The sequence below is a fragment of the Scyliorhinus canicula genome, chromosome 8, assembly GCF_902713615.1.
Source record: "Scyliorhinus canicula chromosome 8, sScyCan1.1, whole genome shotgun sequence".
NCBI classification, from domain to species: Eukaryota; Metazoa; Chordata; class Chondrichthyes; order Carcharhiniformes; family Scyliorhinidae; genus Scyliorhinus; species Scyliorhinus canicula.
This window is the reverse complement of record NC_052153.1, coordinates 51,324,516-51,345,741: the sequence shown is the minus strand read 5'-3', so window position 1 is coordinate 51,345,741 and position 21,226 is coordinate 51,324,516. Positions and strand designations below refer to the sequence as shown.

At 44.9% G+C, this 21,226-nt stretch overlaps 1 protein-coding gene across 6 annotated transcripts in view; it reads right to left on the bottom strand.

Moving 5' to 3' along the window:
* pax5 (paired box 5) overlaps positions 1 to 21,226 on the bottom strand; it is a 296,155-nt gene that overhangs the window by 89,358 nt on the left and 185,571 nt on the right. The window contains exon 9 of one of the 6 annotated variants that reach the window (XM_038804549.1): positions 11,379 to 11,902. The exons of the other annotated variants lie outside the window; for them this stretch is intronic. Within the exon in view, the coding sequence (XP_038660477.1) occupies positions 11,862 to 11,902 (41 nt within the window). The 3' untranslated portion in view covers positions 11,379 to 11,861. Of the gene's footprint in view, positions 1 to 11,378; positions 11,903 to 21,226 lie in introns of those variants that run through there. 6 annotated transcript variants of the gene reach the window in all.

The following is a 21,226-nucleotide window of genomic DNA, read 5'->3' as shown; positions in this document are numbered from 1 at the left end:
CTCGTTGCCCTTGGAGGAGTTGAGAGTCAACACAGATAGAATAGGATTGGAGTCAGGCGTAGACTAGACTGGGGATGCATGACAGCTGCCTTCCTGAAGGTGAAGAACATTTGTGAATCGGTTGATTTCTTAATGATAATTCAGGAGCTTTCACGGTCATTTTATGGTGACAGTCCACACATTATCAGATTTATTAGATTCAGTTTCACAACTTGCCATGGTGGGATTCCATGAATTTGAAAAAGTAGTTCATTGTCTATAAGATGTGCGATGTTCTGGGACATTGAAAATTCTATTTTTTTATTCCACATCACTCTCAGTGTTTAACAAAATAGAGGTATTGTGAGGATGATTTTTTTTTTGCCCCAGACGGCAGGGAAATTATTTCAAAATCAGCATGTAACAAAACAAATCTGGACATTTGCGCTTTGAAATAAACATCATGAATAGTTTTGTTTTCATAGCTACAACAATGTGCATTTATATAGCATCTTTAACATAGTGAAACAAGGCACTTCATCTTACTGGCATCTCCAACATTGCTGCACTGAAGTGGCAGCCTAGATTTCGTAGTTGGGGGTACAGCCTATCAAATCAAACCTTAAACTAGGACCTCACCTGCACTCTTAGGTACACACATAAAACCCCATACCACGGCTCAAAGAAGAGCAGGGTAGTTCTCCCTGGGGTCATGGTCAATAGTTAACATTAAAAAAACAGATTATTTGGTCATTTCCTCCTTGTCGTTTATGTGACTTTGCATAGATTGGCTGCTGCATTTCGCTACATTACAGCAATAACTGCACTTCAAAAATATTACAGTGGCTGTCTGACGTCCGTTCTGATTTCACTCTCAAAATGACTTTGCTCTGATTTTAAGATTATCCCTCCTTGCTCTGGAGTTCCCTCCCCCCACCCATTCCCAATGGGGAGGAAGTAATTTCTCTGTCGTTATCCTATCAACTGTCTTCAGCATTTTAAATACCTCAAACAGCTAACCATTTAATGTTCTAAACTCAGAGGACTATGAGCCAAGCTTGCGCAACCTGTCCTCATTACTTAACCCTTAAAGTCCTGGAGTCAAACTGATGAGTCTGTGCTGTTCGCCCTTCAAGACCAATATAAATCACCTGAGATAATTACAGGAAGGTAATTGCATTGTGCGTTAACAGTTTGGAAATGTAACCCTTGGAGCACACTTACACAGCAGCGGGTTGCAGGTTTGGAATATGGGCCAGGAGGTGAAAGCACCTGATTAAAATAATTGAATTAGAAATCATGTGGAATCACACTTGACTCTGCACTCAAAATCTCAAGATCGGCTCCATTGCACAAAGGTCTATACAGAACATGGCATTTATAAAATTTACCCCAGACTCTGTATTTGCAGCAATTACACAAAGAAAGAAAAGGGTCACTTCCATTTATTTAATGTCTTTCATGACGGCCCAATAAAGTGCTGTTAAAAAGTAATGACGATAAATTATTTTCAGTGATGTTGTTTGAGGAATAAACATTTACCAGGGCATTGAAATAATTTCCCTCATTCACCTTCAAAATATGTAAAGCCATGTAAAAGATCTTTTATGTCCACCTGAAAGGCCAAGTGAGGCCTCAGTTTAATATGTCATCTGAAAGAGGACACCTCCGACAGTGCAGCACGCCCTCAGTACTGCACTGAAAGCTGCTTTTTCACAGCTAACAGCTCTCCTCAGTCAGTGAAAAACATTCGCTTTGAGCCAGTTTTTCCCATGACTGAAATATGTTTTAAAACTTGTCCTGCCAACCATAAAATGTTTAGAGTTTTACCGATTATTTTAAATACTAATGTAAGTAACTTTGAACAGACTAGCTGCAAAGAGCACAAGAATGAATGTGGCTGAGCAAAACTTTATTAAGGAACTCCAGGATCACTATGTACCAGTAAGTCACCTAAATTACTTCTTTTGGGCTGGTGAAGAGCTGAGATCTATTTAATAAAGGTCCTTTATGCAGATATGTGGGCTTTTCATTTCATTCAATAGATGTGAGTGGAGATGACATCAAGGAAACTCCTCGGAGTCTTTCCACTCTGTAATGGCGGTGTCATTGAAAATCAGAGTCTAATCCTGACTGGAGACTTTCTCAGTGCACATAACCTGTAAATTCTCTAATATTTTCAGCAATATTAATCCTAGTTTTGACTGACAACCCTTGGGTTTGCAATGTAAATATAATACACAATGGCAAAAAATAGAAAGTCCAGAATAGGGCAAACATTTTAAAGTCACGTTTGTGCAACAAACAAGACATTCTCCTGCTCCTTCTGCTTGCCCAAGTTGTTTTACGCAACAGAAAGCAAGCCATCCATGAAGAAATAACTGCACTTTCTGAGCTGGCTCACTAACTGTGCCGACTGTACTTATTGACTATGCTGGGCTCAATTTGTATCATATTAAATATTTGTATTTCCCTCTTACCTTTCATGTCTCAAACACTCTGTTGCATTAGAAGATTACAAAGTATGTCACCATGCAATAAGGGTTGTGAAAAAGAGGAGCCCTGGTTTAATAGGAGCTATACTTAGCTCTCTGTGGGTTAACTTCACAAGACGACAAGGTTGGAAAATGTAGCTGGGGATCTTTGAGATCTCTTCAAAGGCATTTTGAGAAGGTAAAAAATACCCATTTTGCACAAAAATTGTATTAATTTGTTGAACACTATTCTGAATAAATGGCTGCCGGAGCTATTTCCCATGCCGTTTATCGACCTTCAGTTAAAACAGATATAATTAATACTGTTCCATTTTGCTGTTTTTCACTCTTTCCTATTTGTCCATATCCTTGCTATTTTAGTATTCTGCTTTCTCAAAGGACACTTTAACACAAATATGTACACAAAGGCAATTCTAGCTGGTAAATTCTGAAACTGAATGTTGTTCATTTGTGAAGAAAAAAAATTCCATGCTTTAAAAAAAAACTCGTGAATTGTTTTCATATTAGAGGAGGAAAATGATTACTTCTGTCTGTGCATGATAAATGACCTTATTTACAAAAGACATCAGTCATACAGGCACACACACACACAGGCAGGCTATGGTCATTAATTCCACTCAAAACTGTAATTAAATGCATATCACAAGTCTTCCCACTTGTTAGGCAGAATTAGATTTAGCAAGCACAAGTACTCAGCTGAGGTTCTCATATGGAGTGGTGTTTTCGACAAGCTAGGGACCAAGGCCAAGCATCACCTTCAATGTTCACTACAACATTAATAGATAAAGACTAAAACGCTCAGGGCTTGTAACTTCATTTACTTTACAGCCCTAAAACATGAGGGTACATGAGCAGAGCATTGGACAGTGAGGATATAATTGTACAATTAGTCCCTACCTGATGATTTATTTGTAATTGTAAGATTTTATTCGTAGCAGTATGGTTTACGAGCAGTAGTAAAGCTTATTAGTAGTAAAGTTTACTAATTTTAAATTAAGAAAAATAAAATAGCGCTAATAAGGATGGTAGGTGAGGTGATATGTTGCGGCTGTAGTATGTGGATGTTGGTGACTGTCAGTGTGATCCAAGGCAACCACATTTATAGTATGTGCCAATGGCTCAAGGAGCTTCAGATCAGAGTCGACAAGCTGAAGGCCTAGCCATAGATACGGTAATGCATCAAGGAGGGGGACACATACTCGGACATTTTTTCCAGAAAGCAGTCCTATTCCTTAGTATAGGGTCATCTGATTTGGTCAGTGGTCAGGAATGGGAGAGTGGGACTGCAAGTGAAGTAGGGAAAGGGATCGAGGGGCCTCACGGTAGCATGGTGGTTAGCATCAATGCTTCACAGCGCCAGGGTCCCAGGTTCGATTCCCGGCTGGGTCACTGTCTGTGTGGAGTCTGCACGTCCTCCCTGTGTGTGCGTGGGTTTCCTCCGGGTGCTCCGGTTTCCTTCCACAGTCCAAAGATGTGTGGGTTAGGTGGATTGGCCATGCTAAATTGCCCGTAGTGTAAGGTTAATGGGGGGATTGTTGGGTTACGGGTATACAGGTTACGTGGGTTTAAGTGGGGTGATCATTGCTCGGCACAACATCGAGGGCCGAAGGGCCTGTCTGTGCTGTACTGTTCTATGTTCTATGAAGTAGAATTGGAGGAGCTTCAGCCCTTCCAATTGTCCAACAGGTTTGCAGTTCTTGTAGGTTGTGTGAATGAGAGTGGGGCAACAGAGCAGTTAAGTATAATGACGGTGGCACAATGGCAAGGAAGCCATTCAGTTTTTTAATAATCTTTATTATTGTCAGAAGCAGGCTTACATAAACACTGCAATGAAGTTCTGTGAAAATCCCCGAGTCACCACACTCCGGCCCCTGTTCGGGTTGACAGAGGGAGAATTCAGAATGTCCAATTCACCAAACAAGCATGTCTTTCGGGATTTCTGTGAGGAAACTGGAGCACCCAGAGGAAACCCACGCAGACACGGGGAGAATATGCAGACTCCGCACAGGCAATGACCCAAACCGGGAATCGAACCTGGGACCCTGGTACTGTGAAGTAACAGTGCTAACCACTGTGCTACCATGCTGCCCCTTTGGTGGAGTAAATTGGAATTCTGTGACAGTAGAGGACAAATAGTCATAGGGATAGACAGTGCACTGGAGCGGAGTGTGTGAGTCCAGATACCTGCTCAGTGCCAGTGTTTCAGACATCTGCTTGGAGTTGGAGAGGAACTTCCAGTGGGAGGGGGAGGGTCCAGTTGGCATGTACCATGTGGGTGCCGCCGGCATTGTAGATAGGACAAGGAAAGGGTTTTGTTTAGGGATTCTCAGCAGCTGGGGGCTAAATTAAAAAGCAGAACTTCAAAAGTAATAATCTCGGAATTATTAGCTGAGTCACAAGCAAAGCAGGCTTAGAGAGATGAATGCATGGCTCAAAGACTGGCCTGGGAGAAAAGGTCTTCAATTCATAGGGCACTGGCACCAGTCCTGGAGACAGTGGGAGCTATACTGGTCTTCACCTGAATCATGCTGGGACCAGTGTTCTGATATTACAATTAGGGCAGTAGAGAGGACTTTAAACTAAGTAGTGAAGGGAAGGGTCCATGTGAGGGGAAATGTGGTACACTAAAGGGAAACAAGGGACAAGATACTAGGCAGGATTGATGATAACCAGAATGTCGCAGGAATGGACAGCACATAAAAACTTTAGAATATACCAAGTATATTCCAAAGATTGCAAAATAAGTTTTTAAAAAAGACAATTTGAGAGGCATTTCAGAGGCATGGTTGCAATGTTACCCAAGGCTGACACCTGAATATTGAAGGGCATTTGACATTTTGGAAAGATGGGAAGCTAATGGGGTTGGTTCTCTTCCAGCATCAGGTAGTGCACAAGGCAGATTTTTATCTGTTCCCATGGTGAGAATTTTTCCTGGAACAAGATGGTAGATTGTTGCCCCAAGCTTGTAGCTTAAGAGGCACCACTCCACATCAAGCCTGGCTGACCCAGAGTCTCTCCCACTCTTAATGTCTACCATTGGTGTGTTTAAATGATTTTGCAGATTGATAATCAATATACTTGGCTGCATTATGAACACACCTTCTTTGGACATCAAGTCCAGGTGTGGTTGAACCCAAACCTTCTAGCTCAGAGGTAGGAACACTACCCATTGTACCACAAGACCTCAACTAGCTCTGATAACTAAGGATTTCATTAGAAAGAGATCACCTTAGCTCAAAAAAACATCTAGGCTGGGATATCTTTGGCCGTGCCTGCCCAGCGACCAGAAATTCCCACCCAAGATTAACAGACCTTTCCATGGTCCCCATCCCATCCGTGGTGATCTTGCTGTAGGGGCAGCCGAAAATTCCAGCCCATAGAATCAATTTGGTTAGAGGTAAGAAACAGGAAAGGTAAGACGTCGTTTGCAGGAATAATTTATAAGCTCCCTATAGGTGGCTACACAGTAGGACAGAGTATACAGGAAGCAATAAATGGGACTTGTAAGAAAAGTACTGCAATCATCAGGCGTAACTTGAATCTACATGTAGATTGGGCGATCAGATTGACAAACTTAGCCTGGAAAATGAGTTTATAGAGTGTATTCAGCACAATATTCTTGTGTCAACCAGAAAGCTGGTGATCTAGACATGGTAATGTGCCATGAGACAGGATTAATCAATAACCTCCTAGTAAAGGAGCCTCTCAGAACATGATAGAAATTCATGTTCAGTTTGAAGGTGGAAAGTGTGGATCTAAGACTAGTATTTTAAACCTAAGTGAAGGTAATTATAAGGGTATGAAGGCAGAGTTTCCGAAAGTGAACAGGGAAACTGGACTAAAAGGTAAGATAATAGAAATGCAGTGGGAGACTTTTCAGAAGATATTTAATCATTCTCCGCAACGATTTATCCGAGTAAAAAAGAAAGATCCTGAGAAGAATACATCATTTGTGGCTGAATAAAGAATTTAGGGATAGTATCAAATTGAAAGAAGCATTGTACACTTTTGCAAAGATTAGTGGTTGGTCAGAATATTGGACAGGTTTTACAAATAATGCACTAGCTGGTAATACAAAAATAGATGGTAGGATTTAGCACAGGTATTTAAAAAGGAAAAGTAACTAAGGTGAGTATTAGTTCTCTAGCAAGTGAGTCTAGAGAATTAATATTGGAAAACGAGGAAAAGACAGAAGTGTGGAACAGGTCTTCAGACTTCAGAAAACTTCCCAAAGATACTTGAAAAACAAGAGTGAAAGGGAAGGAAGAACTTATTACAATCACGAACGCGAGGAAAAAGATACTGGGAAAACTGTTAGACTTGAAGGCTGACAATTGAACCTGATATCCTGTATCCTTAAATAGTATAGGCATTGCTTAGAATCTTTCAAAATTTCTTTGATTCTGGAAAGGTCCCAACAGATTGAAAAATAGTAAATGTGACACCCTTATTTAAGAAAGGAGGAAGATAAAAAGCAGGAAATTATAGACCAGTTAGCCTAACATCTGTCATAAGGAAATTGCTGGAATTTATTACTGAGGAGGTATAACAAGCTACTTAGCAAATCATAATGCAATCAGACAGGATCAACATGATTTTGTGAAAAGGAAATTGTGTTTAACTAATTTACTAGAGTTCCTTGAGGGAGTGACAAGTAAGATGGATGAATGGAAACCTCTAGATGTGCTGTCCTTGGACTTCCAAAATGCATTTGATAAGGTGCCACGTCAAAAGTTACAATGCACTATACATGGGGCGCGATTCTCCGCTCCCACACCGGGTGGGAGAATCGCGGGAGGGCCGCTCTGGCACCCCCCGCGATTCTCCCCCCCCCCCCAAAATGGCATGTCGCGTTTTGCGACACGCCGCTCGGAGAATCGCGGGCCACCGTTTTTCACGGCGGCCCACAATTCTCAGCCCCAGATGGGCCAAGCGGCCTGCTGTTCTCGACTGGTTCACACCAGCGGCAACCACACCTGGTCGCTGCCGGCGTGAACATGGCGCCAGCAGCTGTTTTGTGGCTTCTGGGGGGAGGAGAGGGGAGTGAGCACCACGACTGTGCTCAGGAGGGGACTGGCCCGCGATCGGTGCCCACCGATCGTCAGGCTGGCGTCTCAAAGGGACGCACTCTTTCCCCTCAGCCGCCCCGCAAGATCAAGCCGCCACGTCTTGCGGGGCAGCGGAGGGGAAGACGGCAACTGCGCATGCGCGGGTTTACGCCGTCATCCATCGTGACGTCAGCCGCGCATGCGCGGGTTAGAGCCGGCCAACCTGCGCATGCGCGGCTGACGTCATTAGGCGCGCCGGCCGTGTAATTCTCGGTGCGCCGGGCCTTGACGCCAGCAACAAGGCCCGGCGGCCGAGATTTATGGCACGGCCCTCCTAGCCCCCCTGGGGGGGGGGGGGGGAATAGGGGGCAAGGAGCGGCCTCCGACGCCGTCATGAACCTCTCCAAGTTTCACGACGGCGTCAGGCCTTGCGGAGATTTCCGCCCATGGTGTTGGGGGAAACATATTAGCATGGAGAAAGGATTAGTTAGCTAACAGGAAGCAGAGTGTAGAGATGAATGAGTCATTTTCAGATTGGCAAGCTGTAACGAGTGGAGTGACACAGGGATCAGTGCTGGAGACTCAACTATTTATAATCGATATCAATGACTAGAATGAAGGGGCCGAATGTCTGGGGGCTAAATTTGTTGCTGACCCAAGATAGGTAGGGAAGTAAATTGTCAAGAGGAAGTTAGGAGCCTGAAAAAGAATATAGATAGGTTAAGTGAGTGGACAAAAACTTGGCAGATGGAGTATGATGTGGGAAAATGTGAACTTGTCCACTTTGGCATAAAAAAGAGAAAAGCAGAACATTATATAATTAGAGAAAGATTGCAGAACTTGGTGGAAGAGAAGGATTTGGATGTCCTGGTACATGAATTGCAAAAATACTTGGGATTGGGAAGGAAATGGAAAGTTGTTGTTCCTTCTTGCGCGGAAGACTAGAACTAGCGTTTAAAGATATGAGGGCCCCTTTTAAGATGGAGGTTAAGAGAAAACGTTTCTCTCGGAGGGTCGTTAGTCTATGGAATTATTTCCCAGAAGCAATAGAGGCTGTGTCACTGAATGTATTCAAGGCTGAGCTAGGTAGATTTTTGGCTAATTAGTATTGGCCAATTAGTGTTAGGCTGGCCAATTCCTGTTGCACATACTCTACTCACAACAACCATTTACCCCATCTTCAATTTATTATTACCAATAATGGAAATGTTTGAAGAAAATGAAAAAAACTTTATCATGCCCCTATTATTTTTATCCTTCACATTAATCAGATTAATGTTTAATTCCCGGGGACTTCAGGGCTGGCAATCTGAATGAGTGCTCATAGGGAGAAGTAGCTCTTACTGGTACCTCTGTTGTTGTTGATTGCTGAAGCAGGCCAAAGGAAGAGTGTATCTTTAGTTAGCAGAGGTGTGTGACCAAGACAGTCAGCGGAATTCTCCCAAAATATTTTTAAGTGTGGTCTCCAGGGGGAAATGAAATGGAATTCCTACCAGGCGGATCGGCATGATCCCGATCGCAATCCACCCACACTTAGAAATTATTTTGGAGCAAGGGTGATTTGCGCGTTGGGACCCAAAGAAACTGTCATGGTTGGATACTCATTTGGATACGCCATTTTTAAAAGGTGCCCTGCTCCACCCCCTCCCCCATCACTGGCAAGGCCTCCCTCCAATTGCTGGCAAAGCCCTCCCCAATAACTGGCAAGGCCCCCCCAATCGCTGGAACGCCACCCCCCCCCCTCCCCGAAGTGAGCAACACTCTGCCACGGATTCACCAAAAACACCTCCTGCTTCAGGGCCCCCTCACGCCATGCCCCTTAGCAGTGCAAACCTGACATTGTGCCCTGGCACTCTGGCAGTGGTAACCTGGCACCACCAGATTGGCACTGCCAGGATGCCAGGGGGCAGCACTCAGACAGAGCACCTGGTCTTTCTAGGAAGGACTTCAGAACAGAGGAAATCCCAGCAGAAAAAAAGTCAGACACAGCATCTAGTCCAGGGGTGGGCAAACTACGGCCCGTCTTTATGCGGCCCACCAAGATCAAGTCATTTTTTTTTTAAAAAAAATTTTTTTTTTTTTTAAAGATTCTTTTTAAATTTTTTATATTTTTTTATAAGGTTAATGGGGGGGGCTGTTGGGTTACTGGTATAGGGTGGATACGTTGACTTGAGTACGGTGATCATTGCTCGGCACAACATCGAGGGCTGAAGGGCCTGTTCTGTGCTGTACTGTTCTATGTTCTATATGAGGCGCCCAGAATCATAACCGGGTGAAGCGCCATTTTTGAAAAGTAGAGAAAAAGAGGGCTAAAGGCAGGATGCCGCCGGGGGAAGCGCTGAGGTATATGCCACACGCTAATTGGTTACAACCGGGACTATTAATTAATATACTATGCGGCCCTTTAAAATTGTGAATTTCTGAATGTGAAATTTGCACGGAAAAGTTTGCCCACCCCTGATCTAGTCTTTCTAACAAGGACTTCAGAACAAAGAAACACCATCTTTTAAAGAACTATGGTTAAAACCAACACCTGCTCAAAAAAGGAAGCACTTCAGAGCTAGTAGACTGAGAACAGCTATGAAAACAAACAAAGCTAATCCCCCTTTGAAAAAGCCTAGATCTATCACAAGAACATAGGGGCTGAAGTGGTCCATTCAGCAATCTTATTTTGTAACCTTTCTTTGCTGAGCATAGTTTGTTTATTGAACTGTGCAGTCCCTTTAAGATTGCTGCAAGGCAGTCATTAGAAAGGGAACATTAGTTGTGTGTAGCCTGTTTTCACTGGAAGGTAAATTCCAATCTGGGTAGCAGCGCACTTTAGAGGGAACCTTACAATGATCCTCTCAAACCTGAAATGACATTCTATTAAGTCATAGCTGATCACTATCTCAACCATGTGGTCCATAAAACCACAGAGTTCCTACAGTGCAGAAGGAGGCCATTCGGTACATTGTTCTGCTCTCACCCTCTGAAAGAGCACCCTAGCCAGTCCATGCCACTCCCCTGTAACCCCATAACCCCATCTAACCTATACATCTTTGTGACACTAAGGGGCAATTTGGTATGACCAATCCACCTAACCTATACACCTTTGGACTGTGGGAAGAAACTGGAGCATTCAGAGGAAACCCACGCAGACATGGGGAGAATGTGCAAACTCCAATAGACAGTGACCCAAGACCAGAATTGAACCCGGTCCCTGGTGCTATGATGCAGCAGTGCTAACCACTGTGCCACCGTGCCGTCCATGCTATGGACACGTCTATGACCCTTGATGTCCACATCTGACAAAAATCAATCAATTTCAGTCTTGCATGAATCCAGTCATGTTGGTCTGCAATAGGCGGAGCTTGCATTGCACATGCTCCTTCCTGTTGATCTGGATCCTGAATGGCCCAGCCAGCATTCCAAAAAAGGACCCCTGGAGGCCATTCTAAAAATCACCAAGAGGAGGAGCATCCATCCTGGTTACACAAAAATACTGAGGGAAACTAGATTCTAGGACCGCCTCCACTACACCACTTCTACCCCTTTCCCACGAGCTACCCTGGGCCAGCTCAACACCAGAGCCAGGTAGAACTCCTCCGCCTCCAGTCAATGTGCTACATTTGGTGTCCATGGTCATCCACAGCTTAGCCCTTTAATGTAGCTTGAGGTCCAAAGCCCCAATTTCGATCGCACCTCAAGCAATCATCTGAAGGAGCACATTCCATCGCTTGGAATTGTAAACTCTTACAACACAGGAGGCCAATCAGCCCATTGCGTATGTGCCAGATCCTTGAAAGACCTATCAGATTAGCCCCATTCCCCTGTCCTTTCCTGGTGGCCATGCATTGTCTTCCTTTTCCAGATATTTATCCAATTTGATTTTGAAAGTCTCAATTGAAACTGTTTCCAGCACCTTTTCAGGCAGTGCATTCCAGATCTGAATCAAGTAAGTCTTCTCATTTCCCTTTAGTTATCTTCAATCTGTATCCATTAGTTACCAATCCACCCATCTGTAGAGGCAGGAATTGAATGAATTCTTCCTCAGTGGATCTTGCGCAGGCTGTACCTTTCGGCACTGTTCAATCTGTACACATGCCACTTTTGCAATGCACCCAAACTCAATGCCAGCGCAACTGATATTAACACAGTTATCAAGAAGAATGAAAGTCAAACATTCATAAAGAAAAGGCCAATTTGAACTCATTTATCTTCAGAAATCTATTCAATGATTTTCCTGATAGGCTCTCCATCAGGTCTTTCTTCTGCCCAGTTCCAAAATTCTTCAATTTCTCTCATCCTGTCTTCCACCTCACTGCCTTTTCTGTTGACAGGGCTTTAAGGACTTAACTCAGTTCCTTAATTGGCACACACACATACTTCCTCCTGAAACTAGCAATGGGGATAATTCAGACATCATCTCTAATAATATATAATACCTGACAATAATCTGCATACTGAGAACCACCAGAATCTAATCACACTCTGTCAGTGCCAGTACTTACAACATGTAGAACCATTCTGAACATGCCTAGCAATCCACTAATGAGAGCGTGTTACAGGAGACTGGCTGAAAAACACTCACTCCTCATCAGCTACTACAGTCAGTTCCATTTGTGCCCTGGGTCTGCACTGTCAGTAGACTAAAAGGAAACTAATATGATGAGGATACTATTCGTGGCATTGAAGAGGGACTTGGGGAAAATCCATTTTGCTGCTGGAAACTTTTGAAGTTGCACATTCCCTTAACTCGTGTGCTCAATACATGTTGGATTCTCTTTTGCAATCTTAGTGCTAACATTTCCCACTTTAAATCCCTTCACGGTCTTCCTCTGTCACATTGTCCAGCCCAAAACCCTGCAAACTTCTATTCCTCTAACTCTGACCTCTTGTGCATCTTGTCGCTCCCTGCCTCCACCTCACTACAGCCCACATTCAGAAATCTTCTTCTCACACCCCATCGTCTCTCCGCCTGTCTCACTTATCTCTCACACCTCTTTAAAGCCAATCTCTTTTGACCAGATTTTTGGTCATACCTCCTAATATTGCCTGATTTGACTCAGCATTCTTTTTGATCGAGTCTGTTGTTGGGATTATATCTAATGAGCTAACAACTAATTTTACTGCGCTGCCAATGTAAGAAATTCCAGGCACCAAAACCATCTTCTTGTGATCGACACGGGTACAGGGTTGGCTGCAATCATTTACACTGTTAGGCGTAGCTTTAGAGAACCAAAGAAATATATCAAGGAACAAAGAGACAGATTCTACACTTTCAACTGCTACAACATACTCGCCTTTGGTTTTTATGTTTCAGGATCATAGAATTTACAGTGCAGAAGGAGGCCATTCAGCCCATCGAGTCTGCACCGGCTCTTGGAAAGAGCACCCTACCCAAGGCCAACACCTCCACCCTATGCCCATAATTCAGTAACCCCACCCAACACGAAGGGCAATTTTGGACACTAAGGGCAATTTATCATGGCCAATCCACCTAACCTGCACATGTTTGGACTGTGGGAGGAAACCGGAGCACCCGGAGGAAACCCACGCACACACAGGGAGGATGTGCAGACTCCGCGCAGACAGTGACCCAAGCCAGAATCGAACCTGGGACCCTGGAGCTGTGAAGCCATTGTGCTATCCACAATGCTACCGTGCTGCCCAAATGTGGGTGGCAGTGACAAGGCCACATTTATTGCCCATCCCTGGGTACTCTGAGATGCCCCATATATTTATTGAGGTTATAGTGGTCATTCTGCTCAACCAAAGGTTTGCTTCCAAAGGTGCTGAGAGGCAATGGTGTAGAGTGGGATTGGAGTACACATTGGCCAAGAGCAGGTGCGAGTAATATGTCCCCTTCTCTGGAGAACATTTGTTTACCCCATCATTTTCTAACAATCGTGTAGCTTTCCTGGGCACAAATGACCAAATCCATAGGATTCCATTGCATAACTTGCCGTAGTGGGATTTAGAACACAAGAGTATTGCAACTGAGTACATAAAATGCACCAGACATTCACCAGAAATGCACCCTTCTATAATAAGCACCCTGTCATAATACACAACTCACCCTGCTCCTTTCTATACTGTGCATTTATTCACATGGATCCCCTCTAAAATCCATTCTGCATATCTCTCATTCAACCCACAATACAACATTAACACAGGGTTCTTGTCCCAAACGAGCTTCCTGTAGCAAAAGGAAATTGTACAGCATTACTCTTTTGGTAATTTATGATAATGGGTTTGAATCAGCACAATGGAATTTTCTGTAGTGTGCTTTCACTGTAGCCATCACTCTTTATATCTCCTGAGTCATTGTCATTCTCCACTGAGAAGGTTGCCAGCTGATTTATCTCGGAGATGGTTAGTGATGTTCTCTGGTTCATTAGTTTTCTTGAAAAGCATTATGAAGAATCAACAATAAAGATTGTTGGCAAATCCTTTCTCTGCCTCTTTTATGACAGAAACCAAAGTTAAAAGTGTTCCAATAAACTGCATACGACAACCAGCCCCCTAGTATGTTGCTTCAAAGGTACTGAAAAATAAGGAAGAGTGAGAGCAGATTTCCTTCGTTCCCCAGGTTTACTGAGATGATAAGCTCATTCTTCACAAGTCAATCTGTACATTCACCACAATTAACAAAGAAAGTGAGTGGGCAATTGGATAGCCCCTGACATCAGGCAGAGGATTACGATGCACAATTACCCCCATACTCAAAGTGATGCAGGCAATGCACAAACCTAATATTTCCTGCCTATTTCCATGACTGTGGTGTGCATGTCTCAGCGGGGGCCCATTTTCATGTGGGGCTAGCACCATGAGCACGCACTGCATAAGACCAGACTGTACCCTTTAAAGATGAAGGGCTGGATTCTCCAAAAATGGGGCTATGTCCCCATGCCAGCGTAACAACGCTGGTGTTTTACACCAGATATTCCTGAAATAAATATAGAGCAATTCACTTACCTGGAAGGGGCTGGCAGGGACCCAGAGTAATTCACGCAACTTTGGCTGCTGTTACGGGCCCCCCGCACTTCAGGTTCCAAATCCGCGCATGCGCACGGCGGCAGCCTCCAGCGGCCGTACCGAGCGCCATGGCAGACTCGGACCACGGACCAGGACCAAGAAACAAGGTTCCGTCGATCTGCCTGCGCCGCTTCATCTGACCCGCCCAATCGTTGCCCTGGCCGCCCATAAGGCCCCCCTAGTGCTTGATCCCCACCGCCCCCCACCAGGGCGGCCGCAGACTAAGTCCGCAGCTGCCGCGCACGAGTCCCGACAGACCACACGTGGTTAGAACCATGCCGTCGGTAACTCAGCCAGTCGGGACTGGAGTATCGCCGGAGCCTCTGGCAATGACCCACCAGTAGTGATTCACGGGCGAGCAATTCTCTGGGGACCGAATCGGGTCCGGCGCTGCTCCCCCAATTCTCCAGGGACCGGAGAATTGCGGGAGCAGCGTCGGACCCGATTCGGGCGTAAAGATCAATTCTCCGCCCCCATGCCAAACGCGGAGAATCCAGCCCAAGGTGCATTCTGGCTGCAGCAAGGACTAAATTATTTGGGCAACATTTGAAGACCTCAATGAAGGTCAAACATGGACCGGAAATGGCGCAATAGGTAAGAGGGTGGGTCCACCCCGCCTGAGGCTTTTAATTGCCATGTTGACAGGTGGAGCAGAGAACAGCTGCAGGATTCTCCATCAGCGGGATCCTCCGCTTTGCTGGCAGCGCACCCACGCCCGCAGGTTTCCCGATGTTGTGGGGATGCCCGCAATGTGAAACCTCATTGGCTGGCTGCTGGAATGGAGAATCCCACTGACGTCAGGGGTGCGCCACGCCGTAAATCAGGGCTGGCGGGACGGAGAATCCTGCCCCAGAGGTTCTCTTCCCTCATGGGCCAGGAAGCACTCTAGCCAAAGCTCAGGAAGCAGTGGGAACAGGTGGTTCTGGTGAGCCAATGCCACCGATCTGGTGGGGCAGCACGGTAGCATGGTGGTTAGCATAAATGCTTCACAGCTCCAGGGTCCCAGGTTCGGTTCCCGGCTGGGTCACTGTCTGTGCGGAGTCTGCACGTTCTCCCCGTGTGTGCGTGGGTTTCCTCCGGGTGCTCCGGTTTCCTCCCACAGTCCAAAGATGTGCAGGTTAGGTGGATTGGCTATGCTAAATTGCCCGTAGTGTTCTAAAAAGTAAGGTTAAGGGGGGGGGTTGTTGGGTTACGGGTATAGGGTGGATACGTGGGTTTGAGTAGGGTGATCATTGCTCGGCACAACATCGAGGGCCGAAGGGCCTGTTCTGTGCTGTACTGTTCTATGTTCTATGGTGCTGGGACCTTTAATGACTCACAGGAGTGGTTACGGTTAGTGAATGCATCCTTACATGACAATTCCTACCAACTGCACAGCCAGCCTCAAATACTGTTCATTCATCATTGCCCCTTCACTCAACAACCAACAATTTATATCAGCCACCACTCAAACCTCACATGTATATGCTTCACCTCACTCACATGTTTAGCAGTGCTGCAAGCCATGTGCACAAGTCTCAGATTGCGCACTGCCAGCCATTCAATTGGGGCAAAAAATCACATTGCAACATATTCATTATTGCATTGTGGTTTGTGCACAAATTGCCTGTCACCTTTTATGTTGTTGTAATGCATTTTGAGACTTCCAGTGGTCATGAAGGGCATTATATAAATGTAAGTTATTATTACCCCAAGTAGGCCAGAACAGGTAAGGATGACAGATTTCATTGAAGGACATTAGTGATCTAGATAGGGTTTTATACCAAATCGACAACGATTTCATGTCATTCAACTTTTAATTCCAGATTTTTATTAAATTCAAATTTCACCATCTGCCATGGTGGGATGTGAATCCAGGGCCCAGGGTCACTGTCTGTGCAGAGTCCGCACATTCTCTCCGTCGGCGTGTGTTTCCTCCAGGTGCTCAGGTTTCCTCCCACAAGTCCCGAAAGACGTGGTGTTAGGTCATTTGGACATTCTGAATTGTCCCTCTGTGTACCCGAACAGGCGCCGGAATGTGGCGACGAGGGGATTTTCACAGTAACTTCATTGCAATGTTAATGTAAGCCTACCTGTGACAATAAAGATTATTATTAGTCATCCAGGTTGCAGTGTTTAAAACCGTGGTTTGAATAAATGATTTGGACTTGAATGTAGGAGGGTTGACCAGTAAGTTTGTGGATGATATAAAAATTGTTGAGGTGGTATGGCCGGACCCTGGGAAGCACCAAGGATCAGAGGGACCTTGGTGCATGTACAGCAGGTAGCAGGGCAGGAGGATAAAGTGGTTAGAAAGCATATGGTCTCCTTGCCTTTTCAGCCAAGGCACAGAGTGTAAAAGCAGGGAGGTTATGCTGGAACTGTGTAAAACACAAGCAACAGCTAGAATATTGTGTGCAGTTCTGGAATTCAGAGGGATGTGATAGCATTGGAGATTTACCAGGATATTGCTTGGGTTGGAGAGTTTTAGTTATGAAGAGAGATTGGATAGACCTGGATTGTTTACCTTGGAATAGAGCAGACTGAGAGGTGGCATGATTGAGATGTATAAAATTATGAGGGGTGTAGATAGAGTAGACAGGAATAAACTTCTCCCCTTGGTGGAGACATCAATGACCGGGGGGGGGGGGGGGGGGGGGGCATAGATTTATGGTAAAGGGCAGGAGGTTTAGAGGGGATGTGAGGGAAAACTTTTTCACCCAAAGGGTGGTGGGAATCTGGAACTGATTGCCTGAAAGGGCAGTGGTGGCAGAGACCCTCATAACATTTAAGAAGGATTTAGATGTGTAATTGCAATGCCAAGGTATACAAGCCTATGGGCCAAATGCTGCAAAATGGGATTAGAATAGTTGGGTGGTTGTTTTGACTGGTGCAGATGCAATGGGCCGAAGGGCCCTTTCTGTGCTGTAGACCTCTATGGCTCTAAGTCTTTTTTCTTTTAATTGAGGCAGTGGCCAGTGGCACCACTGAAGCCATTCAGAATGACTGCCTGTTCCGATCTATTGCAATTTGTCAAATCCCATATCATCCTTATCGCACAATAATTAAGCGGAGGCAGCAGCGAAGTGGTATTGTCGCTGGACTAGTAATCCAGAGACCCAGGGTAATGCTTCAGGGACCTGGGTTCAAATCCCATCAGGCCAGATGGTAAAATTTTAATAATCATTGTCGATTGTCACTAATGCCCTTTAGGGAATGAAATCTGTCATTCTTACCTGGTCTGGCCTATATGTGACTCCAGAACCACAGCAATGCCTCTGGGGATGGGAAATAAATGCTGGCCCAGCCAGTGACACCGCATCCCATGAATGACTAAACAAAAACAGTTGTGATCTACAAGCTGCATTTGGTGGCATATACCTCCTGCTTTTCAAACCTTCCCTTATGCAGTTATGCTTTCACATAAGGCCTGGCCAGCCAATTGTGCCTAAGGTTGAAGACCTATAAGGAGATCAGAGAGAGGATGAAGAATCACCATCATTTGATTTGACACTTGCAGCCACCAGCTAGATACTGGCACTGAGAAGGATCTAAGTGTGATGGGTCACCGGACATGAGTGGACTGCAGCCAGGCCAGGGAGAAATGATATGTGCCCTGTCCCCAGAGGATGAGGTTGCACATGAGTTCTGCTGCACAGAAATAAGTTGAGAACTTTGATAGGACACCGTACAGAACAAGGTGATGGGCAATGCACACAGGAACACCAGAAAGCATCTTGTCTCTATCAAGGAGCATGGAGAGGTCTGGCTCCAACTTGACACAAAGCTTCACCCAGAGGTTGAGACCATTTCCTCCAACATGGGAGTAGTTGCCAACTCCATGAGAATACATGCAGACCCAATCATCGTGCAGTGTCTGGTGGCAAGCAGGAACTATCCAATGTCTGAATGCAGTGGAAGCTCAGAACAAGGTACTTAAAGTGCTCATGGGGCATAGGAAATAGAAGGTGTAAGCCATTCGACCCCTCAGACTTGCTCGAACATTCAACAAGATCATAACCGATCTTCTATGTTAATGCCATTTTCTTGCACTATCCTCATATGCCTTGATATCTTTAAATATCTAGAAATCTATTGATCTGACTTGAATATAGACAATAACTGATCCTCCATCGCCCTCTGGAGTAGACAATTCCAAAGATTCGCCACCCTCTGAGGGAAGAAATTCCTGTTCACCTCAGTCCTAAATGGCCTACCCCTTATCCTGAGACTGTGTCCCCCTGGTTCTTATCACGCAATGCCTAAGGAATAGTATCACAAGAAGGGAATCATGTCACGCGATCCAGTCTTAGGCCAGAATTTTCCAGTCCCACGCACAGCAGGAATCATCACGGGGAAATCTTGACGGACCAGCCAGTTGACTTTGGGTGGGAATTTCTGGACCTGCAGTGGATGGGACCAGAAAATCCTGGCCTTAGTTTCATTTCTGCTTTGAGCAGAGCACACACACAGCTCTGAAGCCTTCAGGCTTTATGCTTATGTATAACTGCTCTCATGTGCCTAATCTTAATAAATGAACCCACAACGTGTTTACCCAATCCCCTTATGAGGGATTCATGCCTTGTGTCTTGTATAGTAAGTACGCTCCTGGTATTATTTCATTATAATAACATGACATAGGGATCAGTGGTGGCCAGACAGGTGCCAACAAAATTAAGTACAGGTACAACATGGTGAACAGTCTTAGATTGTGCTACATAGCATCAGAAGACCTTCGACACTTTGGTCAGACTGCAACAAGGTCACAGCAATGGAACGTGTTGAAATTGGAGCATGGTGACTGCAAAGAAAAGCTTTGGAGACAAGCTACTGCTCAAGTAAAGAGCCAGTAAGCAGACATGGTGAGATTGCAGTGTATAACCTGTTGTTCAGTAAGTTCGGGGCAGCACGGTAGCATGGTGGTTAGCATAAATGCTTCACAGCTCCAGGGTCCCAGGTTCGATTCACGGCTGGGTCACTGTCTGTGTGGAGTCTGCACGTCCTCCCCGTGTGTGCGTGGGTTTCCTCCAGTTTCCTCCCACAGTCCAAAGATGTGCGGGTTAGGTGGATTGGCCATGCTAAATTGCCCGTAGTGTCCTAAAAAAAAGTAAGGTTAAGGGGGGGGTTGTTGGGTTACGGGTATAGGGTGGATACGTGGGTTTGAGTAGAGTGATCATTGCTCGGCACAACATCGAGGGCCGAAGGGCCTGTTCTGTGCTGTACTGTTCTATGTTCTAAGAGAGGGGCAGCGCGCCGAGAGGACCAGCATCAGGTTAGTTCAATTGGCAAAGGCAAGTAAGCAGAGTGTGGGCTGGATAGACAGCGAGCAAGGGCAAGTCAAACATTAAAAAGTCATAAAATTGGGGCTAGAGATAGTTGCGATTACGGGTGGCTTTGGGAACTGCTGAACAAAAAATCGAATTAAAGGCATAGATGCCATTACATCTTGGTGCATTCCCACCACAACTTATCTTCATGGGCCGAGTTTCAAAAACATGTGCAAAAGCAGCTACAGTGACACTCATTCCAGGTGCGATAGAGGAAGGAAGGTTAATGGGATATTGTCAGAATGTCCACAAAATTCCTTAGTTTGAACTGAGATGCAGCTGACCTCCTATCCAAATTCAAAATGTTTTAAAAGTACAGGGAGCGATGGTTTCTTGATTCAGGTGTATCTGAAAGATTATTATAATAAAAGATAGGGACGATATTGGAATACCAGATCAGAATCAAGTTAAACCTCCGTATTCATTGACTTCAGTTCGAGTCATTTCACCAACAGCCTACAGACTACATTGACCATTTTCTCAGCAGATGCAGCTAAAAGGGGTATGTACCGTGACTTTTCAAATGCAGAGCTAGCGGACATAACTGTTGAGTTAGTGATCGCATCCGCTCCCATGGAAAAATTAGAGAAATTTCTGATAGATAAGCCCAAAACGTATAGCACCAAAGAGGTATTCCAGGATGGATTCAAGTATGAAGTGGTTCTCATAGGTCAACACCCTACGGTGCTAAGTATAACCCAAATTGTTGACCAACTCACATGAACACCCAAACATTGCAAAACATTTGGAAAGTGTGGCCTTTTGCATGCACCAAATAAATGTCCAGCTTTCTATTCATCCTGCAGGGTATGTGGCAGAAAGGGCCACTCGCAGCAGCAGTGAACTAGAGCAAAGGCTGATGCAGCTACAAATAGCTGCATACTGATCCAAACAGACGGCACACAACAGGTACTTTCAAGCAATACGAATGACCATCTGGTATCGCATCAGAAACATCTACCTGAGGTGACTGACAAACCAGAAAATGACAATGATATGCACGATGAGACAAAGAGCTGTGAAAAACCTGTTTCCCACCACCAATCTTGTGAAAAACATAGATGGCATCACACTGTCTGAAGTGTTTAGCAAGATTTAAATTATCTGCCCAAAGAAAGCTGGTAACTATTCATTATTAGCCAAGATTGACACAGGGACAATTGTCAATATGCTGCCTCTTCAAATTCCAAAAGACATGTATCCACAGACATGAAAGGCCATGGAGAAACCTAACACTATGAGATTTTTAGTGTGCAACAGTACACCAATTCCATTTGCAGGATCCATAGTCCAGGAGTGTAAGCACAATCAATCCCCTTGGGTGTCACAGATGCTCTGCATTGTGGAAATTAAATAATAATAATAATCATCATCACTT